The 24,504-nt window shown below is 47.1% G+C and overlaps 1 protein-coding gene across 1 annotated transcript in view; it reads left to right on the forward strand.

Moving 5' to 3' along the window:
- The window catches only part of Chmp3 (charged multivesicular body protein 3), a 28,054-nt gene extending 3,750 nt beyond the window's left edge, over window positions 1-24,304 (forward strand). Inside the window, exons 2-6 of the mRNA XM_076833378.1 lie at window positions 3,817-3,877; window positions 9,934-10,113; window positions 17,844-17,965; window positions 20,067-20,181; window positions 23,712-24,304. Coding sequence (XP_076689493.1) covers window positions 3,817-3,877; window positions 9,934-10,113; window positions 17,844-17,965; window positions 20,067-20,181; window positions 23,712-23,860 — 627 coding nt within the window. The 3' untranslated portion in view covers window positions 23,861-24,304. The remainder of the gene's footprint in view (window positions 1-3,816; window positions 3,878-9,933; window positions 10,114-17,843; window positions 17,966-20,066; window positions 20,182-23,711) is intronic.
- Window positions 24,305-24,504: the final 200 nt, after the last annotated feature.

A 24,504-nucleotide genomic window follows, 5' to 3' on the forward strand; every position in this document is an offset into this window, starting at 1 on the left:
TGTAAACTGTGAACAGCTGAATGGTCAGCTACCCAGTGGCTCCTTGAAGTGTTTTGTGACTCCTCCATTTCCCCATAAGTGTCATATGATCACCTGCTGGTCAGAGTTCTCAGAACTTGCTCTGGTTCTGGAAGCTGCCCGAGTCACGTTGGGGTCTGTTTTGCTTTGCTCCAATAAATGCAACTAAATTTTAATTCATCTAAGTAATTTGCCTTTTAACACAGCTAGAAAATATAATCTGAGAGCCATAGTTTGGCGTCATATGAATGTGCCATTCTTTGTTAACCTTCTTCTTCAACACTTGAGCATCTGTTGGTGTCCCTTTCTTGAATCTACTTGTTTAAGGTTTTCTGAATGTCAGTTTTTCTGTTTTTTCCTCATTTGTTGACATCAGTGTCCTGTAAATATCTGTTCCTCATTGGCTAGAGCTGTTTGGTGATCAGATGTGGAGTTTCTATGAAAAGGCAGGATGAGTGCTTAGTTGCTTTTTCTTTAATCATCAACCTACAGTGATGTCAGATACTTCTCTGCCTACCCTTCCTTGAAAGCACCATTTTGACTCATGGATTTTTATATATTTAGTCACAGTCATTTCTGACCATTCTGTTTGAGGCTGAAATATTGGTAAATTTGGTCAGTAGAGTTATTTCAGTGTTGGAAGCCAACAATTGGCCACTTCTCCAAAGAGCATGGGTCTCTTAATTAGTGGCGATGCTATTTAGAAACCAGAATTGGGGTGCTCATAATGTTTCTTGCTATTGAAATATCCCCCACTCTAGGCCTTCCAGTTGACCAGAACTCTAGGAGCTATATTTAAAAAAAAATAATAATCATTGGCTGAGTGTGTGGCACATGCCTGTACTCTCAGCAACTTAGAAGACCTGGTCTCAGAATAACAAACAAAAGGACTGAGGATGTGGCCCAGTGATTAACTGCCCTTGGGTTCAATCTTCAGTAGCAAAAACATACAAAAGAAGAACAAGTTCAGAAAATGTGTTCTTTAAATAAATTGGACTTTATCAAAATTAAAAGTTTTTATACATGAAAGGACATTATCAATGAAAAGAGCCTATAGAATGAAGATATTTGCATCATTACGTGTCTGATAAGGATGTACTATCAATACATAAAGAACTCATATGACTTGATAACAAAAAGACAATCCAGCTACCACATGCCCAGCAGATTACCTGTAGTAAACAGATCTGGAAAGCAGAGAATAGAGGTGAGGTGTGGAGATACACATGGCACATTGGTGATGAACTTGTAAAATGGTGAAGCCATTGGGAAAAAGTTTGACACATCCTCAGATATACAGCATTATCTATATAAATATAGAATTATCATCTGACCCAGCAATTGAGCTGCTAGGTGTATACATGAAAGAATTGAAACAGGTTCTCAGGCAAATATTGGAACATAAATATTCATAGTGGCACTAATCACAGTAGCCAAAAAGTGGAAACAGTAGATGAGTGGATGAATAATACACGTAATGGAAGAATCTTGAGCCATAACAAGGACAGGAGTACTCATGCATACTGCACCAGGGACAGACCGTGGGACATGCTAAGTGGAGAAGCCAGGAGCCAGAAGTCAAGCCCTGTACAAGTTCTTTTGTATGAAACATTCAGCAGACAGCAAATTAGTGGTTGCCAGGGAATTGGGGAGGGGGCAGAGGAGTAGATCAAGGTGTGGTGAGTTCTTCTGAGGTATCACAACGGATCCACCTAGAGACAGTTGGTGGTTGTGTATCCTTATAAACGCACTGAATGCCACTGAATTGCACGCTTTCAAGTGGTCAATTGTGTAATGGGTTTTACTTTAAAAGTGCATAAACCTAACCCCATTAACATTTTTAAAAATTATAGAGCAGGCTGGGGATACATCTCAGTTGATAGAGTGCTTGCCTTGCATGTACAAGGCCCTGGGTTTGATCCCCAACACACACACACACACACACACACACACACACACACACACATCTCAGTTGGTAGAGTGCTTGCCTTGCATGTACAAGGCCCTGGGTTTGATCCCCAACACACACACACACACACACACACACACACATACACACACAAAAAAAAACACAAAAACAAACGAGGGCTGGGGCTGAGTGGTAGAGTGCTCACCTGGCATGTGTGAGGCACTGGCTGGGTTCAATCATCAGCACCACATAAAGATAAAATAAAGGTATTGTGTCTACCTACAACTAAAACAATACATATTAAAAAAATTGTGGGACCATAATACAGTTTTAAGTGCTTAAATATTCCTTTGAGTACAGTCATTGCTATGTAATAAATATTTTACACAATTTGTTAAATAAATAATTAAACATTAAAAGTAAAATGAGCATTATGTCACATGCTTGTAATTACAGCAATTCAAGCTGAGGCAGGAGGATTCCAAGTCTAAGGCCAGCCTTGGCAACTTGGTGAGACCCTATCTCGAAAAATAAAAAGGGCTAGGGATGTGGCTCAGTGCTTAAGCACCCTGGTTCTGTCCCCAGTATGAGTGAATGAATGAATGAGTAAATAGAGATAAACATCTACTGGAAATACATCTTCCAGGGATAGGATTTTTTTAATGCCCTTTAGTTCATGTCTCCATGGATGCTTGTTACAGCCGGGGACAGTGGTGCTTGCCTGTAATCCCAGCAACCCAGGAGGCTGAGGCTAGAGGATCATGAGTTCAAAGCCAGCCTCAGCAATGGTGAGGTGCTTAGCAACTCAGTGAGACCCTGTGTCTAAGTAAAATACAAAATAGGGCTGGGGATATGGTTCAGTGGTCAAGTGCCTCCGAGTTCAATCACTTTTCCCCTTTCCATCGATTCTCCCCGCCCCGCCCCCCCCGCCCCCCCCCAAAAAAAAAAACAACAGCAGCAAAAAAAAAAAAAAAAAAAACCCAGATGCCTGTTACAGGACTGGCTTTGAACTCAGGATCCTTCCACCTCAGAACTCTTGAGCCAGGGGATTACAGGTGTTCTCTGCCACCCCCTGCTTGTTTTTGTTTTTTTAGGCTAAGTGTTGAGAAGCCTCTTTAACATAGGGTGGGAGTTTTGTTACTGTATTGTCACTCAGTTCTTTGCTTCTTCTTAATCAGGTGTCAGAAAGCACCCTGTGATGATATAAAACTTAACTTTCAACAGTTAATCAGCTGACAACTTAGGTTTTCCTTTAATGTTTTTAAAAAGTGGAGAACTGGAAAACAGTTCACTTGCATAAGAATTGGGAAATCATTAGTTATTTTCTACTTTCTCCATTATTTCTGGTGGACCCTGTGTTTAGTGTGTCCCAGGTTTTCTCCTGACAAGAAGTGTTCCATGGTAATAGGGTGAGTTATGGGAGTGTCCTTTGTAAAGCAGGAAGGCATTGTTAAAGAGGAGAAGGGTCGGGCCAGGCGGAATTCTCATGACACAGGCTGAGTAGTTTTTGAAACATTTAACATGTACAAGATGACAAGTCTTAAGCCTCTAAAACTGTCTTTGCTGTTCCCCTCTTGACTGCCTGATGTGCCTGCAGGGTACCGTACCCCTCTGAGGTTGATATAAAGTACTTTGCCTTCAGCTCAGAACCTTTGGCAGCTTGGAACTTCTGTGCACTATGGATAAAAAGTGAGGCACGGGGATTTGGCCCTCAAGGTTTTTCTTTCTTTCTTTTTCTTTTCTTTTTTTTTCTTTTCTTTTTTTTTTTTTTTTTGGAAAATGACTTTATTTTTGTGGCCGGAATAAGTGAAATTAATACAACATACTTTAAAGTAAGTTGCATTGAGTGTTGACTTTCTTAACAGTTCCTTATCTAAAATTTCTTCCAGGTTAATGAGTGGTCATTGAAGATAAGAAAGGAAATGAGAGTTGTTGACAGGCAAATAAGAGGTAAATTCTTATTATATTTTCTGTTTATACCCTCTCTGCATAGTTTTGCTTCAGCTCATAAAAATAAACTACATGTGTGTAAGACAGTTTATTTCCATACTAATTAAGTACAGATATCCAGATTATTTTGTTAATTTTGTGGTCAGTATAAAAAATCTAATTAACAGCCATCAAGAATACAGACAATAATAAATGTTGGAAAGGTGTGGGGAGGTTAACCCTTTCATACCACTGGTGGGACTGTGGATTAGTGCATTACTCTGAAAATCAGTATGGAGGGTCCTCAAAAGACTAGGCGTGGAATCACGGTATGATCTAGCTGTGTCCCTCCTCGTTATTTATCCTAAAGAATTAAATAAGTTCTCATACTAGAGTGACACAGGCATGCCCTTGGGTCCAGCCCAGCACCCCAAAATAAGTCAGCCTAGGAGACAGGAACAGAAAGTCCTTTCAGCAACATTGTAAGTCACAACATGGTGGGGAGAAAAATTATACTAGACTTCCGTGGAAAGGGCATTCAAAAGATGAAGTTATATTTTCAAGCAAAAGCTGAATTTGTTGTCAGTATAAGAAATGTTAAAGGTTGACAGAAAATTGCACCAAATACAAACTTTTATGTAAGGAATGGGGCATTCTGGAAATGGCAAAAATATGTAAATAAATATAAATTCTAAGTAATAAAATAAAAAATGGCCTGTTTAAGCACATGTAGAAGTATCTGACAAACAGGTGTCTGTGTCACCTCTGGAGACCTGTGAGTCCTCGGTGTCTCGCGCCTGCTCGTGCCTCTTCTGCAGCTTGGCCTGGTGCTCCTCACCTCCATGGCAGGAGAACCCGCCGTCTCCTGTTATTTGTCATCAATAGCAGTTTATTAACCAGCCAGCTTGTAAGTTGGAGGAGATGATTGGTTCAGGAAAGTAACTGCAGCATATGCACGAAGGAGATGAGAGAGGAATCAAGACGTTTTACTACCAAAAAATCCAGTGAGCACTCAGAAGATAGTGTCAGGGCTGGGGTGTGGCTTACTGGCAGGGCACTTGCCGTGCACATGTGAGGCCCTGGGATAGATCCTGGCACCACATTAACAAATAAAATAAAGGTATCGTGTCTATCTACAACAACAACAACAACAACAACAAAAAAAAAAAAAAACAGTTAAAAGAAATCAGATATGAGGGACAAAAAAGCTATAATGCATACAGAAAACAAGTGGTAAAATGCAGGAAAAACTCCCTTTTTAGTAGTTACTATTTTTTTCCATCTTGCTGGGGATTGAACCTATGGCCTCATGCACAACTGGAAGTGCTGCACTGCTGAGCCACACTTCCAGCCCCAGTAGTTACTTTAAATGAGTCAAACTCTTCAGTCTTCATGATCTAACTACATGCTGCCTACAAGAGACTCACTCCCTTCAGAGCCAGAGTCACAGACTGCGGGGAGGGATACTAGACAACGCAGGCTTCCTGTCAGAAAAGATCACTCGAGACTGTTGAGGCAGCTTTCCGCTGCTGTGACTGAAGGATTCCTCAGAGCTCCAGGTGAGTCTCAACATCGTGGCCAGAGATGGCAACGGAGGAAAGCAGCTCATGTGATGGTGAACAGGAAATGGACTCCACTCTCCAGATTCAATGTGTCCAAAGCCACGCCCCAGTTCCCACCTCCAGCCACACCCCCACTTCAGTTAGTCCCATCAGGATCAGCTCACTGGTGAGGCTAAGGCTTTAACCCCATCATTTCTCCTCCAGACCTGCTCACATTGTCTCCCATGTGAGCTTTCGGGGGAGACCTCACATCCAAGCCAAAACAGACAGGAAGGCAAAAGGGATTAACAAATCCCACCTCTAAAGACAACAGAAACGTGTTTCCGAATGCACTGGATTGGCCATCATTGCGTTTGATTGGGGTCAAGAAGGTTGACGTGTCTTTACAGAGCCAGGTGCTCCTTATGCTGTCTGTCCAAAAAACATCCCAGGCCACAGGCTGCTGGCAAAGGGACTTGGTTACAACAGACATCAAGAAGTTGGAGTCTCCTGGAGACTCTGTGAAGTCAGGAGGAGGAAAACCAGTCCTAAAACTGCAGAAAGCCCAAGTAGTTTTGGGCCTGACTTAGATCTGCCTTGTGCGCCCTGTGGGCAGGGCAGACATCTGCTGCAAGGGGCACCTCAGGAGACTGTGCCCTGAGAGGGGCTGGTGCTGCCTCACTTCCCAGCCTGTGTGCCAGCTCTGCTTCTTATCTAGTCTCTGAAAAGACTCCCCACGGTGAACCCAGCTTCCTTCCTGAGGTCACAGTATGGGTGCCACTCAGAACCTGGTGCAGTTTCAGGAAAGGGACTGTAGGTCAGGGGCTCCTACTGGTGCCACACAGTTGTGATAGGCCTAAGGGTGTTTAGTTCTGCAGTATGACTCAGCCAGATGAGTTATTTTGTGAAATCAGTAACATTGTTACAGTGGCCATTTCACTCAGCCTCCACCAGACTTAATTTATGCTCAACCTTCAGTTGAATGACAACTGTGTAGAACATTAGACAAAGTAATGTAGTTCTTAATTGTATAGCTGTAGAGTCATGTGAGGTGCATTCATTCTGTAAAGGAAAATATATAACATTTATATACTTTTATCCACCAAATAACAGGCTGTTAAAATATATAAAGCAAAAATAGAATCAAAAGGAGAAATAATTCTACAGTAATAGCTCAAGACTTCAATACTCCATTCTCTAAAGTGGTTAAGCAAGGAGAGAAACCAGCTGGGTCTAGTAGACACATGTGCAAGAGTAGAATAGGCGATGATTATCAAGCACATGAGAGAAGTTCTCCATGATGTGTTATGCCACAAAATCAAGTCTTATAACAAAATGAAGTTAAAAATCCATAACTAAAGGGACACTGGAAAATTCACGAATGGAAATGAAACAACACACTTCTACTCAACTTGTGAAAGAACTCTTCACTTTGGAAGCTAGAAAATACTTAGAAAAGAGTAAAAATCAAAGTACAACATAAGAAAACATAGGGTATGCAGCACAAACCAAGATCAGAAGGGGAATTATAGTTGTATATGCTCATATTAAAATGAAGAAAGGTCACAAATCTTCAGCATAACTTCACATCTTAAGGAAATAGAAAAACAAACTCATCCCAAGTCTAGCAGAATAAAGACAACGGTAAATACAAGAGTAGAGATAAACAAAGCCATGTAGGAAATCAAACCAAAAGTTATTCTTGGCAGAGATCAACAAAATTTGACAAACCTTTAGCTTGATTCAGAGGAGAGAGAAAATTCACATTATAAAATAGTCAAATAAAGATGGAGACACTACCAGTAATTCTGTAGAAATTAAAAATTTTAGGAGAGTATTTTGTGCAATTGTACAACAACAAATTGGGCATCCTAGATAAAATGGACAAATTCCTAGAAACAACAAACCCATTAAGATGGAAATATGAAGAAAAGAATCTTTGTAGACCTGTGTCTTGTAAGGAGACTGAATCAATAAACAAAAACTCCCTTACCAAAAAAAAAAAAAAAAAAAAGCCAGGGAGGTGACACATGCCTGTGATCCCAGTGACCCAGGAGGCTGAGGCAGGAGGATTGCGAGTTCAAAGCCAGCCTCAGCAAAAGTGAGGGGCTAAGCAACTCAGTGAGACCCTGTCTCTAAGTAAAATACAATATAGGGCTGGGGATGTGGCTTAGTGGTCAAGTGCCCCTGGGTCCAATCCCAGGTACCTGCCGCCTGGAAAAAAACCCCATACCCTGGACCTGGTGGCCTCACAGATGAATTCTACCAAACATTTAAAGAAAGTTAATACCAGTCCTTGAACTCCGACCTCCTCCCCCCACAAAAAAAATACAGAGAACTTAATCTATATTCCAGCATTGTTTTGACTCAAAGCCAGGCAAAGACACTCAAGAAAACTACCAAGGGATATCCCTTGTGATCATTGATGTGGAAATGCAGCAACATACTGGCAAAGCAAATCCAGCAACATATTACTAAAAGGATCACACACCATGGCCAGTGAGATTTATCTTAGAATGATTGAGCATACAAACATGGACCAGCATGCTGGGCCACAAGGAGGGGAAGAAGGGAGAGGTATCGGAGCACTTGCCTAGGCGGGCCCAGGCCCTCTCTGTTGATGCACAAGTGTTTGGCAAGATCTTAACACTCTTGCAGGACAAAAGCATTCAATGTAGGAGTAGAAAGAAATGACCTAAGTGTACTTCAGAGTCGTGCATGCAAAGACCATAGGCACTGGAAGAATTTCCTCTAAAGTCAGAAACTCTTCAGGGAGACCTGCCTTTGCCAGCTGAGGGGGACTGGATGCTAGCCAGAGCAGCCCGGAAAGAAAAGTGAAAGGCATCCAGCTGGAAAGCAAGAAGGGAGATGGTCCTGCAGATGATATCACCATATATGTGTAAAACCCTAAAGATGCCACAGAAATCTATTAGAACTAATATGGAAAAATAGCAGGATGTAAAGTCAACACAATTGCTTTTCTCTGTGCTAACAGTGAACATTCTGAAAAAGAGATTTTTGAAAATTCCATTTAAAGTGATAAGACAAAGAATAAACTTAGGAAGTACTTAACCAAGAAGGTGAAAGACTTGTATAATGAAAATCACAAAACTTTGTGGACAGTACCCACATAAATAAGTGGAAATGTGTGTTGGAAGACAATGCTAAGATGTCAGTACTCCCTGAGTTAGTGCGGTCCTTGTGAAAATCCCTGTGGCTTTTTGTTTGTAGAAATAGAAAAAATCATCTTAAAATTCATCTGGAATCTTAAGAGACCCCGAATAACAAACAAAACCTCTCCAAAAACCAGAAAGGATAAAATTGGAAGAGTCATTTCTTGATTTCAAAACTCATTAGAAAGCTACAGAGAGAAAATCCTGTAGTACTGCCATAAAGACAGAAATAGACAAATTAGGAATAGAGTGGAGAGCCCAGAAGTAAGACCATGAGTCTGATAATAAGTTGAGGTTTTCCACAAAGTGCTGATGCCATTTAGTGGGGAAAGGACAATGTTTACACAGACGGTGCTGGAGAAACCGGAACTCATCAGGAAGAGTGACATTGGGAGCTTGTGCTCTGGCAGCACTGCAGCCAAGCTGAGCAGCTCAGATGGCTGCAGAGGTGCAGTTCCTAGTGACGGCCAGTGTGCTGGGGCTCCACCCCAAGATTCCTGCTTGTTGCCCTGTTTCACTGTGTGACCACCAATCCCAGGAAGTCGGAGTGAAGGGGGGTTCGCCCCACGCTGCAGGACATGGTCTGAGTGAGGTGGGGGTGTAGGCCTTCACACCTCCCTTCTTCGCTTCCACCCAGAACAGCGTACAAGACAACTTGCATTTTCTTAGAGTCTTTCTGAAGCTTCACTGAATAGAGCCTAGAATAGGGGCTGCTCTCTTTTCTCTCTCCCCTCTAACTATTCATTCTTCTGTGGTCCTCCCCCAAATATGAAGTTGGCCCTTCTGTGCTAATGCTATGTACAAAAACAGCTTTAAAAGATATCCTACTGATCCTACAGCACACAGACCTGTCACTCCTGGTCGGTGCTGGTGAGCACTCCTCAGGGCTGGGCCTCCCTGTACTGCAGGTTTCTGTGGAGCACTCCTGAGGAGGCTGCGGCACTGGTTGGGAGGGCTGCTGTATTGGAGCAAGCTCTGCAGTGTTTTTCAGGCTACTAGTACAGCACCTATGCACACTAGACTGGCCTCGGTGGGGACTATGGCTCAGTGGGCAGAGTGCTTGCCTAGCATGTGTTCCTTAGCACCACATAAAAATAAATAAAGGCATTCTGTCCATCTACAACTACAAAAATTTATTGAATGTTCTGAAATTTTGTCAATTACAATAGGATTATGCTTTCTTTTTACTCTTTATATTAATGTTGTTTGTACAAGTAATGAATGCCTCCAATAATAATTATTTTAACTTCATTTGTATCCTTTCATATGTTTTCCTTTTTGGTAGACATATTTAGATCACAGTTAAAACAGATTTGAGTGCTGACTAGTCTGATTTGCCCTTGATGTCATGTTTTAAATTTAGATATCCAAAGAGAAGAGGAGAAAGTGAAGAGATCGGTGAAAGATGCTGCCAAGAAGGGCCAGAAGGACGTGTGTGTGGTCCTGGCCAAGGAGATGGTCAGGTCCAGGAAGGCCGTGAGCAAGCTGTACGCGTCCAAAGCTCACATGAACTCTGTGCTCATGGGGATGAAGAACCAGCTCGGTAAGGTGCCATCCCCCTCACTAGCTCTTACAAACTTCTGAAGTGACCTTGTCAGGTAATCAGGCACCTTGTCAGTCTCGCCCAGGAACATGTCTCTAGCTACAGAGGCAGTGCTGGGCTCAGTCCTGTTTATGGGAAAATACATCTGCTGGCGCCAGCATTCAGCTGAGGTGCTTTCTTCCTGGTAACATCCTTCACATTAACACACTGGGGCAGAGTCATTTAAAGAAGGAATTCTGCCATTCCTAATTACCCCTTGAGCCGTGCTGCTGGCTTGTAGGCTCCGCAGCAGCACTGAGCCTTGTCTGTGCCTTGTCCCTGCGTTTGCCAGGGGAGTGCCGTCTTGAATACACCTCTGTGATCGTGGCTCCCACCTCTACGGTCACCCTCACTAGGCATGTGTTTTACCTGGAGCAAGTGATTTCTAGCATGTGATCCTTGGGCAACTGAGAGCCCCCAGACCCTTCAGGGCCATCCATGGGGTTGAACTGAGATACTTTTTGCCTTTGTCACCACATTGGCATCTGACGTGTAAAAGCAAAGGTGGGCAAACTGCTGTGCACCAGTCCAGGTAGTGGCACCCACGCCACCCAGGAGTCACCCTGCTCTGCACTGCCACGTGCCACATTCTGAGGGAAGAGTCGGCTGCGCTGAAGGACCTCAGTGAAGCAGTACAAGTTATTCTGCTAAATGCCGATGTCGAGCACGTGTCTTTTAGGATACTGAGTAGCAGAAAGTTGTGTAATTTACTTTACCAATTTCTCCTTGCCTGGCTTAACAGTTTTCAGAGGACCGCCAGATTCCACATTAATACCAAGACTGTACTTTTATTTCTGTAGCAGCAGTTGATGGTCACTTTCCATGTTTTGCCCTCAGCACGTTCTCATATGTGTGTATCAGTATACGTACACACCACACAAAGCATATTGTGATGTGAAGAGGAGAGGCGGAAGAGTTTTTTACAGATGTGTCTATCAGGTTTTTATGTCATCGTTTTTGATTTTAGAAAATGGAAGACAAATAACATTTTGCTCGAGAGCACTTGTTAACTTGTTGACCAATTGGAATGATCAAGTCATCCAAGTCATGGATTTTAGAATTGTAACTTACTTGGTTGTTAGTGTTGATTATCTAGAGGCTGATTGTTCAAGGAGGAGTCCCGCTTGTGGCTGAGAACCTGTATGTGACCTCTCAGGCCTGGCAAAAGTGCTGTGACAAGGCCTTACCTGGCAGACCTCGGAAAACAGGCTGCCACTCAAGTCCTGGGGCACAACAGGGTATGGCAATCTTCCTTGTTTCTTGGATCCTGCGGATTGAACTCAGGGGTCCTGTCCCTCTGAGCTCCATGCTCAGCCCTGGGTTTTTTTTTTAATTTTGAGATAGAGTCACTTTGAATTGGGAGGCTGACCTGGAACTTGTGATCCTCTGCCTCAGCCTCCGAGTCCCTGGGATTACAGGTTTGTGCTACTACACATGGCTGCGTTGCAGTCCTTAAAAAGAGTCTCTGTGAAGGATTCAGGCCACCCTGAATGCTCCTAATTAGTTCTGCATTCCTAGCTCAGATGTGTCCTTTTGGAGGGTTCCTCTTGAGGGATGGGGTGGGAATGGGGATTGGCAGCAGCCTTCCCAGATTCCTCTGCTAGGACCTCCTTATAGGTGAGGAGGGAGCTTTGAAGACACTTTCCTCCACTCCCAGTCCTCCCCTTCCTCCCTGGCCCTTGATCATAAGATGGAGAGACTTGTTTTAGGCTCTATCTGGGATACCTGACCCTCACCTGGTCTTTTGCTTAAAGTGGTATTCTAATGTTAGCAAAGTATCAGGAGAAGCTTATGTCATTAATGTAAAATTTTTAATTTTTTTATGTTTAATTTTATTTCTGCTTCAATTTTGTAATTTTACAGATTCATAAGCATCAGGAATTTTTATCCAATTAGTAAAGTTAAGATGATTAAAGCCAGCAGTGGAAAGCTGTTGGCAGGGACGTGGCCAGCGTTTCCTTTTTCCTCAGAGGAGCGGATCAGTGGACTGAGCAGAGGAAGAAGGTGGTGGTGCAGTTGGGGACCAGTCGGGTGGCAGAGCCTAGTACCTGGATGGGGACAAGCGTGTGTGCATGTGTGGTAAAGAGCTTGGGTGGAAGGCTGGAGAGTCACGCAGACCAGAGGCTTGCGCAGGCCCCTCTGAGGAAAGCAGCTGGGTGGCAGGAGAGTGGGCTCCCCCGCTGTGCCAACAAGCCCTTCTGTGCTGCTAGAACAATGGTCCTGGGGTTTCAGTTTCTCTCTGGTGCATTGTGAGCATGCACAGGAGTACAGGGAGCAGTGTGATGGCCCTCAGGTGTCTGTCACTCAGCCCAGCGCTTGTCAGCTCTTGATGGGGTGTGTGTTTTTTTGGCTCCTGTCCTCACCTGGTTTATGGATTTCCTTGGGACCCGGGACTCACTTTGCCAGGGGTGAGTGCACTTGGCGTCCTCCCTGAGCTTGGCAGCCTCCCTGGGCCTTGCCCTGCTCTTGGACCCAGTGCCTCACACATGCTAGGCTAGCACTCTGCCACTGAGCCACGGCCCCAACCCCATAATTAATCTTTTAACTATATTTTTAAATTTCTTTTAACCTTGTTACAAGGAAGAAATTATCCAATTCTCTTAAAAGGATTTTGATTTTGAGGCTTAAATGTTTTTGATGTTGCTTCTCTGAGCTTTCATCTGTCCTAAATGTGAAATGTCATAAAATTCCATGTTTTCTTTTTTAAAAATATCTTTTAGTTATGAATGGACACTATTTATTTATTTATTTATTTATTTATTTATATGTGGTGCTGAGGAGCGAACCCAGAGCCTCTCACACATGAGGCAAGCGCTGTACCACGAGCCCAGCCCCAGCCCTCCATCTTTTCTTAGACTCCTATTCATTCTGTTTGTAACTGCCTCCGTCAGTCTGGGTGTGGTGGTGCATGCCTAGGGCTCAGGAGGCCGAGGCAGGAAGATCACAAGGTCATAGCCCGCCTGCACAGCATCCTGGCATCTAAGCAACTCCATGAGACCCTGTATCTAAATAAAATATAAAACAGGGCTGGGGATGTGGCTCCATGGTCCAGTGTCCCTGAGTTGAATCCTCATACAAAATCCCAGAAAACATAGTCAGTCTGGTTTGTGACTGTCACTATGCTGGGCCTTTGTTACCAGTGAGCTGTTTTCAGTACATTAATTTCTGGTTATTTAACTGTAATTCCTATAAGAGCTGTGATAGGTAGAGGGCATTCCGTTTTTTTAAAAATATTTTTTAATTGTAGATGGACACAATACTTTTATTTTTATTATTTTTATGTAGTGCTGAGGGTGGAACCCAGGGCCTGGTGCATGCTACCCACGTACTCTCCGTGAGCCCCGCCCAGCTGAGAGCAGTCTGTCCTCATAGCTTTCAGGCTGGTGTCCACATTCTTTTCAGAGTATCTTTATTAGTTTGTCTACTGATGATGAAACCATAAAGTTCATTTTCCCGTCTATAGTCATTGTTACTATAACAAAGTATAATAATCGTTCTTATTTTCTACGATTCCTTCCCTGCCCACTGGTTCTCTGGCAGGCTTGGGGTCTGATGGTGCTTTGGTTCTTTGTGCTCTTTCCTCCGGATCTTTCACAGTTAAGGTTTTTAATTAGAAAAAGTCATAGATTCAAGTGCCTACGGTTGTAAGGGACATTCTGATGTGCACACGTGTTCTGTTCCCTCAGTGGCACATCAGAGCACTGTGGCATAACCAGGGCACTAGCCTTGAGGCCGTCTAGGGCAGGTCCATCAGTGCGGGCACCCCTCCTGCTGCCCGTCTATAGCATTGCCACTTCCTGCCCTCCACTGGCCTTCATCTCTGGCGCCTCTAACCTGCTCCACCTCCAGGACTGTCACTCCCAGAGTGTGTGTGGTGGAGGGTTAGGGTGGGCAGACTCCTGGGGTTGCTGTTGCTCCCCGGCACAGCTGGTTGGAATCAAGCGCCCTCCACCCAGCGATCCCACATCTGTGTACCGTGCTACACAGGCCCAAGGCTGCAAGACCAGTGACTACGTGAAACCTTCCTGAGGTTGATTCTCAGTATTTTGTCAGTGAGGAAAAGCTAGCACAACAATAAAAGACATTTAACATAAAATTTACTATTTTAACCACTTTTTTTTTAAAATTTTTAAATATTTATTCTTTTAGTTTTCAGCGGCACAACAAACATCTTTATTTGTACGTGGTGCTGAGGATCAAACCCAGGGCTATGTGCATGCCAGGCGAGCATGCTACCGCTTGAGCCACATCCGCAGCCCTTAACCACTTTTCAGTGTACAGTTTGGTGCTATTTGGATTAAATATAAGACAATACTTTGAGTTCTTTGGTTTCTGAAGATTTTAGAAACTTGTTTCAGTCTAACAGGTGCTTTCTAGGGCTTTCTGTCATTAATTTTTTGTAAAGTGATGATTGATTTGTTCGATAAGCAAGTATTTACTAATTACATTCTGTGTCCCCGGCAAATTGCTAACATAGTGGCACACAGTCACTGCTGGTGGCACGTGCGTCCCAGCGTGTACATGTATGTACTCGAGTGTTGGGTGCAGGGTTTTGGCGGCTGTCCACCGTGCCTGTTGGCTTGGGGTCCGCTATGGCATGAAGGGCTTGGTGGTCCATCTGGGACGTTGCTGGTATTTCACGTAGCACTTGATAAAAGAGTAGCCTGCGGGGAGGGCTTTGCGTCAGCTCTGGAGTCTCTGGTACCTGCAGTCCATGAAATGTGGTGGGTGGCACCTTTGCTTTCTTTGTTGCGTTAGGTGTATGTTAAGCATACATGAAGCTCTGCCGCAGAGCTGTGTGGAGGGCTCTTTGCCTGCAGCGGAGCTGTGTGGAGGGCTCTTTACCTGCCCTGCCTGCGCCTGCACTGAGCTGGCTGTCCTGTGTGTGGACGCCGTGGGACGTCACCATCAGCATTTCCTCAGAGCCAGAGCTAGCCAGTGAGCGGCTCACCCTGCCCACACTCTCGGCAGTCCTGGATGGCAGCCCCTGGTTTGAGTTGGAGGCCCCTTAAGAGCACAGTGCTGATCAGCTTTCACACACTCACTGCCCTCTGCATGTCTTCTTACTGCAGTGGTCCACTGGTCTTCACCTCCCCCCTTTATTGTTAGCTGTAGAAGGACATAGTATCTTTATTTCTTCATGTGGTGCTGAGGGTGGACCCCACTACCTCACACATGCTAGGCGGGCGCTCCTGGCTGACCCCTGAGCCCACCCAGCCCCTCCAGGCCCCTTTCAGTCAGGCTGTGGCTCGTGCTGAGTCTCAGGAGTCCCTGTGTGTTCTGGATGCAACACTTTTTTGGGTAGGTCTTTTGCAAGTATTTTCTTGAAGCTCGTGGCCTGTGACTCTCATTCCCTTGGAGTGGTGACTTTTGATTTTGAAGTGGTTTTTCTCTGCCAAGCCGCCGCCTTCCCTTTTTTGTTCTTTTTATTTTTGTTAGTTCTGGTTGGACACAAGACCTCTATTTATTTACTTTTATGTGGTGCTGAGGGTCAAACCCAGCGCCTCACAAGTGCTAGGCCAGTGTTGTGCCGCTGAGCCACACCCAGCCCCAAAAGCACTTGAGTGTTTTTGGCCTTTTTTGCTTGCAGAAAACACGTTGTACTCCAGTCCCCTCTGACTTAATTTGTGCTTCTGTAACAGATGCCCCGTGATCCCCAGGGAATAGGGCGTTTCTCCCGGGCTGTAGGCCAGGGGTACAGGATGGAGGCCGGGCAGCTCGGTGGTCCAGAATGGAGGTCCAGAATGCCATGCCTGCCCAGACAGGAAAGACAGGCCCCCTATTCATACTCACCAGGGAGGAGCCCGAGGTTCTTATACTCAGAAAGGCCACATCTCTTAACTCCTGTCACACTGGCAACATGAATTTTTTGCTTTGTTTGTGGGTTTTTGTATGTGTCTGTGTGTATATGTGTGTGTGTGTGCATGCGTGTGCATGCACGCGCTGGGGATGGAACCCAGGGCCTTGTGTATGTGAGGCAAGCACTCTGCCAACTGACCTGTATCCCTAGCCCCTAATTTTGGGGAGCATACATTCACACCATAGTTCCTTCCTTTTGGATTTCAGGTGCAAAACACATTTAGTTCAGCCTCTTAAAAATTTACTTTCCAATCAGCATTGACTGATTATCAAGATAAATGACTATAATAAGTTTTTTATTCTTATATTTTTGTTTGTAATGTTTTATTCCTAAGTTCATTTTTTATTTTTTCCCACTGTTTGGCCTGTTTCCTTTTCTTGTCCCTCCTTATAATTAGAAATGTGTGTAACCTTTTCACAATATAAAACCGATTGAGCTGGGGGCAGTGCGGTGCCTTTAGCTTGGGCGGCTGAGCAGGAGGATCACAGGTTGGTTTGAGGTCACCCTGGGCAACTCAGAAGGTAAAAGGGCTGAGAACGTAGCTCAGGGGTGGAGCACCCCCAGGTTCAGTCCCCAGTACCATACAAAACCTGCACAGTGAACTCTGAAGTGACCATTCTGGGTGAGCTTCACACTCCTCCTAACCCAGGCTCCCTGGGCCTCAGTCTGTTTGCTGTTGTGAGAGCCGACCCTGAGGCAAAGGCTCGGAGGAGAAAGGAGCCCACGTCCTGGTGGCTGGAAGCCCAGGATGGGGTGGCATCATCTTCTGGGCTCTGGGGAGGGCCTCCTGGAGGTGGCATCGCAGGGGCAGGGGCAGGTGTGGGAGATCTCGTGGTGAGACAGCAGGCTGGAGCCGGGGCCAGGCTAGTTTTGTAACCAGCTCCCCTGGTGAGCTACGCACCTGCGGTGCCTGTGACCCGGAGTGTCTAGATGCCAGCTCTTGGAAGGCCCCACCTCTTGCCCCCCTGCAGTCCCAGCCTCCAGATCAGGACCTCTGGGGACACAGCGCCATGCTGGCCGAAGTCCCTATGGGTGCTTGCTCCTCCAGAAAGGGCAGGCAGCCCAGAGCTGTGTGGGCATGCTTGCTCTGCACCCCTCTTGCCCTGTGGTGACTTTAGCACTTTGGCATGTCTGGCTTTTGGTGTCACCGCATGGCGTGTGTCATTTCTTGCTTACCTCAGCCACTGGTCGCTCCCTCTGCAATACGCTGACCTTAGAGACTCTTCCCCACTCCAGTGTGGCGAGAACAAGGGGCACTGGCACCCCAGCTAGGGATCTCCCTGTCTGCTTGTCTCCTATGAGGTGGGCACACTCCCTGGGGTCTGGCTGCAGGTGCTAGCAGCGCTGGACCCTGGAGGCAGGTGCTAGGGGCAGCATCAAGTGAGTCCTGGTCACCCGCTATGACCATTTCTCCTAAAGAGGGCCATGGCACATGTGTGATCTCAGATCAGAGACCACATAGCCCCACACTGACCCTTGCTGTGCCTCATCCTGCTTGTCGCACCTGGGGACCAGCGGCAGAGGCTGCCTGTGTGGGCTGGTGCATGGACTCTGCCTGGGCACCTGAAGCCCTGTAGTCTATGGCCTCTACACAGCTTAGAGCAGTTCCCCCCATGGTGGTGGTCTCCGTGTTTGGTAAGGGCTCTCTCCCTAAAGCTCGCTCCCCAGGAGGGCCCACTGCCTTGGTGCTCAGTGATGCACACGTCCCTGGCCCAGTAGCATAGGAGGGGGTCCATCTCAGTAACGCCTGCTGTGGGCACAGCGGCAAGTCTGGTTTTATTGAAGGATCCTGACTGGGCTTTGTCCCTCCTGACGAGTGTCTCCTTCTCAGCCGTCCTGCGAGTGGCTGGTTCCTTGCAGAAGAGCACAGAAGTCATGAAGGCCATGCAGAGTCTTGTGAAGATCCCAGAAATCCAGGCGACCATGAGGGAGCTGTCCAAAGAGATGATGAAGGTGATTGAACCCTACTGTCCCCTTGAGAGTCCCTTTCAGCAAGTGGCAGGGGCTGGGCTGGATGGGTGGGAGCAGAGAGACTGCGGCTGCTCTCCAGGTAGCTTTGAGAGGAGAGCTGTGGGCACTGCTGAAGCCACCTAAGCTGCAGTTGGGTCAGGTTGGCAGGTGCTCCTTAGAAGCATACCCAGAGCTGGGGGTCCGGGAGCAGCTGCTGGGGTTCAAGGAGAAGGTTTGCAGGCTCCAACTTTAGCAGGAACCCAGAGCAGCGTCCAGAAGCTGGTCGAGCTGTTGGGTCATTGGGGCCTGGATGGCCGAGCCTGTCCTGAGAAGTGCAGGGTGACGAGGTGGTGTCCATGTGCCTGCCTACAGTATGGGGCCAGCTGGGGACAGCATTAGACCAACAGGCACAGCTGTTCCAGAAGAGCTTTAGTTACAGGGATGGCCGGTGGACAGCTGTTTGCCAAGCAGAGGGGAGAGGGGACCAAACAGAAAGCACAGACACACCTGCCACCTCAGGAGCTGGACCTGGCAGGGACCTTCATTAATGGCCTTCAGACAGGACCAGGGTGAGGAGGCACTGCCAGCCACCCCTGTTCCTTCAGCAGGAAACTGAATCTCTGAGCTGCTGGGGCCCTGTGTTGGACCTCGCCACCGAGTTGTCACTGGGGTGGCCTGAGGTCCCTTGTTCCCACTTCAGACCAGCATCCTGACAGCTAGGAGAGCTCACCACAGGTTCTCACACAGGAAAGTCCTCCTCCTCCCTCGCAGGGGACTTCTGTGGGCTGGAGAGATACATAGGGCGTGGACTCTGGGCGAGAGGGGCCAGAGAAGAAAATTGATAGGAAGGAAAAGCCACAGAAAATGCTGAGGGTGATCTGCAGCGAGGAGTCCTTGGGCAGAGCCTGTAGGAAGGGATGCGGTCAGCAGGGCGCATGCTTTAAATTGGCATGCACCAGGTTAGCAGTTATCACCCACTTAGAGCTGGGGGCCAGGTGGTTCTCGGAGTAGCTTCAGGCCTGCGTGGCTCAACTCTGGTGGCCCCAAGATCTGAAGGAACGCTTCCTTAGAATCGGAGACCTTTTTCACAATTGTCTCTGGATACTGAGGAGTGTGGGAGAAGTCTCGTGTATGGTGGATAATAAATGTTCATCAAATGCACATGTGATGACGCATCCCCAGGGACACACCAGCCTCCGTGGGCCAGTGGGTGTGATTGCATTCTGTGTCCCCAGCACTGGCCTGGTGGCGTAGGGCAGCATTGGAGGGGTGTCTGCTGATGGAATGGAGAGAGGCATGGATGACCACCTAGGCCTCCATTGTGTGGTTAGGATCCTGACAGGATCTTTGGACCAGATGACAGGCGTGCAGTGAGACACTTTGACATAGCCCTGAGCACTGAGGTGACTTCCACTGAGCTAGGCCATGAGGCTCTGTCCTCTGGGTGGCCCTGAAGGTGAATTTGCTTGTGGTATTGGGAGAAAGGGATCTGAGAGTGGGCAGAACAGGACACTTGCTAGATTTGTGTCATTGAGTCCCTCTGGGGGTCAGGGAGCAGACAGGCAGGGTAGAGGGGCTGCTTTAAATCTGATCGTGTCAGCAGAGTCAGCAAGAGTCATGCTCCCAGGAGCCAGGGCCGCCCTGTATGACCGTCTGCATGGTGCATGGCCAGAGCATCAAGGCCTGGAGCACAGAGCTCTGTTCTGGAGGCTGCAGGGCCCTCAGGTTCTCCTTCTCAGAAGCCCTCCCATCACCCCTCCTCTGCCCACCTCCCATGGCCACTGGGCGCCTCTTGCCTCTCCTGCCCAGCAGGTTGCTCCCAAGTGCCATCACTGCAGGCAGGCTACAGGAGGACAGCTGCGAGGGCCACCGGGGGGGCCACTAAGAGGGTCCCAGCCTTGGCACTGAGGTGGAGGCCCATGCCCTTGGGCCTTGGCCTTTCTGAAGAGCTCCGTGTCCAGTGTTTCCCCTGGCCACCATCAGGGTGTTAGCCCTGGTGAGGGTGACCTGGGCTTGGGGAGACAGGAGCTTTGTCTGGGTGGCATCAGGGGAATGGTGGAAGCTGATGTGGCAGTGCCGGGAGTGACGTGTTCCATTTCTTCAGGCTGGGATCATAGAAGAGATGCTGGAGGACACTTTTGAAAGCATGGATGACCAAGAAGAAATGGAAGAAGAAGCCGAAATGGAAATTGACAGGATTCTCTTTGAAATCACAGCAGGTACGACCTTGAGATTCCCCTTCCTTGCCCTCTTCAGATGGCCCTTCTCCCTGTCACTGAGTTAGCAAATGGCTTCATTCTGTAGCTGTGACTCCCCTACTTTTATATTTTTTATTTTAGAATATCTGAGTGAGTTCTTGAAAAAATAAACATGATATAATCACCTTTTTAAAATGAGGAATTTTTTAAATTTGTAAAACTTGCATAATGGTGAGAGGGAGAGGTTCCTTTTGTATACCTTTGCTGGGAAGGAAGTCGGTGCAGACTTCCACTTCCTTTTCCTTTTTAATGGTACCAGGGATTGAACCCAGGGGCACTCAACCACTGAGCCACATCCTCAGCCCCTTTTAGTTTTTATTTAGAGGCAGGGTCTTGCCAAGTTGGTTAGGGCAACTTGGAGAGAGGCGTGGATGACCACTTGGTCCTTCATGGTGTGGTCAGGATCTTTAGACCAGATGACAGGCGTGCAATGAGACTCTCTGACATAGCCCTGAGCACCGAGGTGACTTCCACTGAGCTAGGCCATGAGGCTGTGTCCTCTGGGTGGCCCTGAAGGTGAATTTGCTTGTGGTGGTTGGGAGAAAGGGATCTGAGAGTGGGCAGAACAGGACACTCGCTAGATTTGTGTCATTGAGTCCAAGTGGGGGTCAATGTAAAAACATACACATAGGAAAGATCTGGAAGAGGGGTGATTACAAATTGTAGTTATTTGCTAAGTGATGATGGTTAATGAGTTTTTTTTTTTTAATATTTGGTTTTTAGTTGTAGGTGGACACCATAACCTTTACTTTTATTTTTATGTGGTGCTGAGAATCGAACCCAGTGCCTCACGAGTGCTCTCTACCGCTGAGCCGCATCCCAGCCAGCCCCAGTTAATGAGTTTTTGAACTTTATTTTTACTTGGAGATTTTTTTTTTCCTCAATATATTTTTTGGTTGTCGATGGACCTTTATTCATTTATATGTAATGCTGAGAATCGAACCCAGTGCCTCATACGTGCTAGGTAGGTGCGCTCTCATTGAGCCCGAGCCCCAGCCCCAGCCCCTACTTCTAGGTTTTCTGAGGTTTTATTTCCATGTTTGTATTGGTGCAGTATAGTTGTAGGTAAAGATGGGATTTGTTGTCACATGCACACAGTACGACAGTACAGTCTGGCCAGTGTTATTTCCTAGCACTTGTCCTGTCCCTCTCTTCCGCCTGCCCTGGTCCCTTTCCTCTACTGATCTCTCTCCATTCTCATGAGACACCCCTTCCCCTTTTTCCTTTTTCCTCTCCAGCTTCCACAGGTGAGAGAATGTACGACCCTGAACCACCTTCTGAGTTTGGCTTATTTTGCTTAATGTAATGTTCTCAAATTCTATCCATTTCCTGCAAATGACACAGTGCCATTTTTCTTTACGACTAAGTAAAACTCCACTGTGTACACAGGCCACGTTTTCCTTTATCCACTCATCTGCTGATGGATGCCGGCCGAGGCTGGTTATGAAAGATACTGCTGTAAACATGGGCTGCCAGTGTCACTGCAATGTGGTGACCTCGGTTCTTCAGGATAATACCCAGGACTGGCACCTCTGGAGATATGGTAGCATTATTTCTGCAGCTTCAGGGGTCTCATTGAGAAATGTGTTGCCTGTGCTGATGAGCTGGAATGTTGATCTGTGTTCTTTTCCTAGGCATCGCTAGCTTCCTGGTGTGATTCTGAGGTGCCTGGTCCCATGGGAGTTGGCGTTGGGAGATAGGGTCTGGTCTCATCCTGACACGTGGGTAACCACTTGTCCCTGTTCAGGAGGCTGTCTCTGCTCCAGTGTATGCTTTTGGCTGCTTCGTCAAGGATGGGTGACTGTGTCTGTCTGCTGCTCTGTCCCCTGGTCCTGCCGACCGTTTTGTGCCAGGACCGTGCAACACCTGTTCCTGTGGCTCTGGAGTGTGATGTGAGGTCAGGTATGGTGACTCCAGCATCAGGCTGGTGGTTGAGAATTGCTTTGGCACTTCTTTGTCTTCCATTTTTCCAAATGAATTTTGGGCTGTTTTTCTATTCTGAGAAGAACGTCATTGAGGTTTGGGCAGGGACTGCTCGGATCTGTGTGGTGCTCTGGGTAGTGTGGCCATTGGGCAGTGTTCGTTCTGCCTGACACTGAACAGGGGGCGGTCTTCGTATCTTCCAAGTTCTTTGCCTTCTTAGTGTTCAAGGTTTTTATTATAGAGGACTTTCACCTCCTTGGTTAGGTTTATTCCTAAGATTTTTTTTTTTTAAGGATATTGTATGGACTTGTGCATTTTGGGTTTTTAGGTTTTACTGTTACTAAAACTGGTGGGGTTTATTTCTGTTATTATTTATTTGTCTGTTTATTTCTTTGGAGGTACTAGGGACTGCACCAATGGGTGTGCTACCATTGAGCTACATTCCAGGTTCTTTTTCAGACAGGCTTTCGCTAAGCTGGCCAGGCTGCCTTTAACCTTTGCGATCCTCCAGCCTCAGACTCCTGAGTTGATGGAATTATAGATGTGGAACACAGGGCCTGCCTGGAGCTTCTGTGTATTCATTTAAGTGTGGATACAAAGAATATTTATTCCAAATATATATATATATAACCTGTGATGATTTAGAAATTTTTTTCAGAAGTCTACAATTTTAGGATCTAGGAGTTCCAGGGCCTGTCTGTGGTTCTGTCTGAGGACTCAGTAGTATTAGCATCTAGGGGCTCCAGGGCCTGTCTGTGGCTCTGTCTGAAGACTCAGTAGTATTAGGTTCTCGGGGCTCCAGGGCCTGTCTGTGGTTCTGTCTGAGGACTCAGTAGTATTAGGATCTAGGGACTCCAGGGTCTGTCTGTGGTTCTGTCTGAGCACTCAGTAGTATTAGGGTCTAGGGGCTCTAGGGCCTGTCTGTGGCTCTGTCTGAGCACTCAGTACTATTAGGTTCTCGGGGCTCCAGGGCCTGTCTGTGGTTCTGTCTGAGCACTCAGTACTATTAGGGTCTAGGGTTCCAGGGCCTGTCTGTGGTTCTCTCTGGGGACTCAGTAGTATTAGCATCTAGGGGCTCCGGGGCCTGTCTGTGGTTCTGTCTGAGGACTCAGTAATATTAGGGTCTCGGGGCTCCGGGGCCTGTCCATGGCTCTGTCTCAGGACATGGAGTCAGACCTGCAGTTCTGAGTCTGAGGCTTCTCCTGGCTCTGCCTCCTGCAACTGGAGCTACGGGCACAGCCCACCATGCCTGGCTGAACCAAGGTTCTCGAGATCAGAATCCATTTAGTCATCATGACTTTGCGTTGGGCTGGTGGCACATGCCTGTGACCTCAACCACTTAGGAAGCTGAGGCAGGAGGATCCCTTGAGCCCAGGAGTTCCCGGCCACACTTCCCAACTTGGCAAGTCACTGTCTGAAAAAAAAAAAATTGTTCCTGGTGTCAAGATGAAGTGCTGTGTGGCCTTGTGCCACTTGTTCCCTGCACTCATCTGTCCTCATCCGGTTGGTCCAGGAGTGGGTCAGTACTTGAGCCCGAGTGCTCATCTGCTCGTGTTCTTCCTTTTCAGGGGCCCTGGGCAAAGCACCCAGTAAAGTGACAGATGCCCTGCCTGAGCCTGAGCCTGAGCTTGAGGGAGCCACAGCGGCCTCGGAGGACGAAGAGGAGGAAGAGGCTCTGGAGGCCATGCAGTCCCGGCTGGCCACCCTCCGCAGCTAGGCCTCTGCCTGGCCCTGGCCTCTCTGTGGTCCCACGGGCGCCGACTCGGGAGAGCCCCATCCTTGCATCTCTTGCACTCCAGCCATCGTGAGCGTTACATTTGGAGAAGGTTCTGTGCTTGCATCCCTGCACTCCACGGAGGCTCTGGGCTCTTGAAGGTGCAGTGGACACCCCATCTTCAGAAGGAGGGGCCGACGTGTCTTATGTGGGAGGGCCAAGGTCCACTTCCTCATGATGCAAGTCTCAGAACAGAATTGGTTGCCCAGATGTTGAGGGCTCTGTACTCTGTGTGAGTGATTGTGAGAGAGTGAGTGTGTGTGTGTGTGTGTGTGTGAGAGAGAGAGAGAAGAGAGTGTGTATATGTGTGTGTGTGAGAGAGAGAGAGAGAGAAAGAGAGAGAAGCACTGTGTAAATGGATTTTAATAAATTCTGCTTTAACACTTGGCCCCACTGTAGATTGTCACGGGGGACGAGCTCTCGGGTGAGGCTCCAGGCTGTCGTCTGTGTGGGCCTGGGAAGAGCAGGTGCCCCAGCAGGCGCACAGGGCTTCTGCTTGGTGGGTGCTGCTGCCCAGCCTGCAGACATGGGTGGGAGATGCCCTTCTGCAGCTGACATTTAACCAAAAGGCTGCTGGAGCGCCGTGC

The sequence above is a fragment of the Callospermophilus lateralis genome, chromosome 14 (genome assembly GCF_048772815.1).
Source record: "Callospermophilus lateralis isolate mCalLat2 chromosome 14, mCalLat2.hap1, whole genome shotgun sequence".
NCBI classification, from domain to species: Eukaryota; Metazoa; Chordata; class Mammalia; order Rodentia; family Sciuridae; genus Callospermophilus; species Callospermophilus lateralis.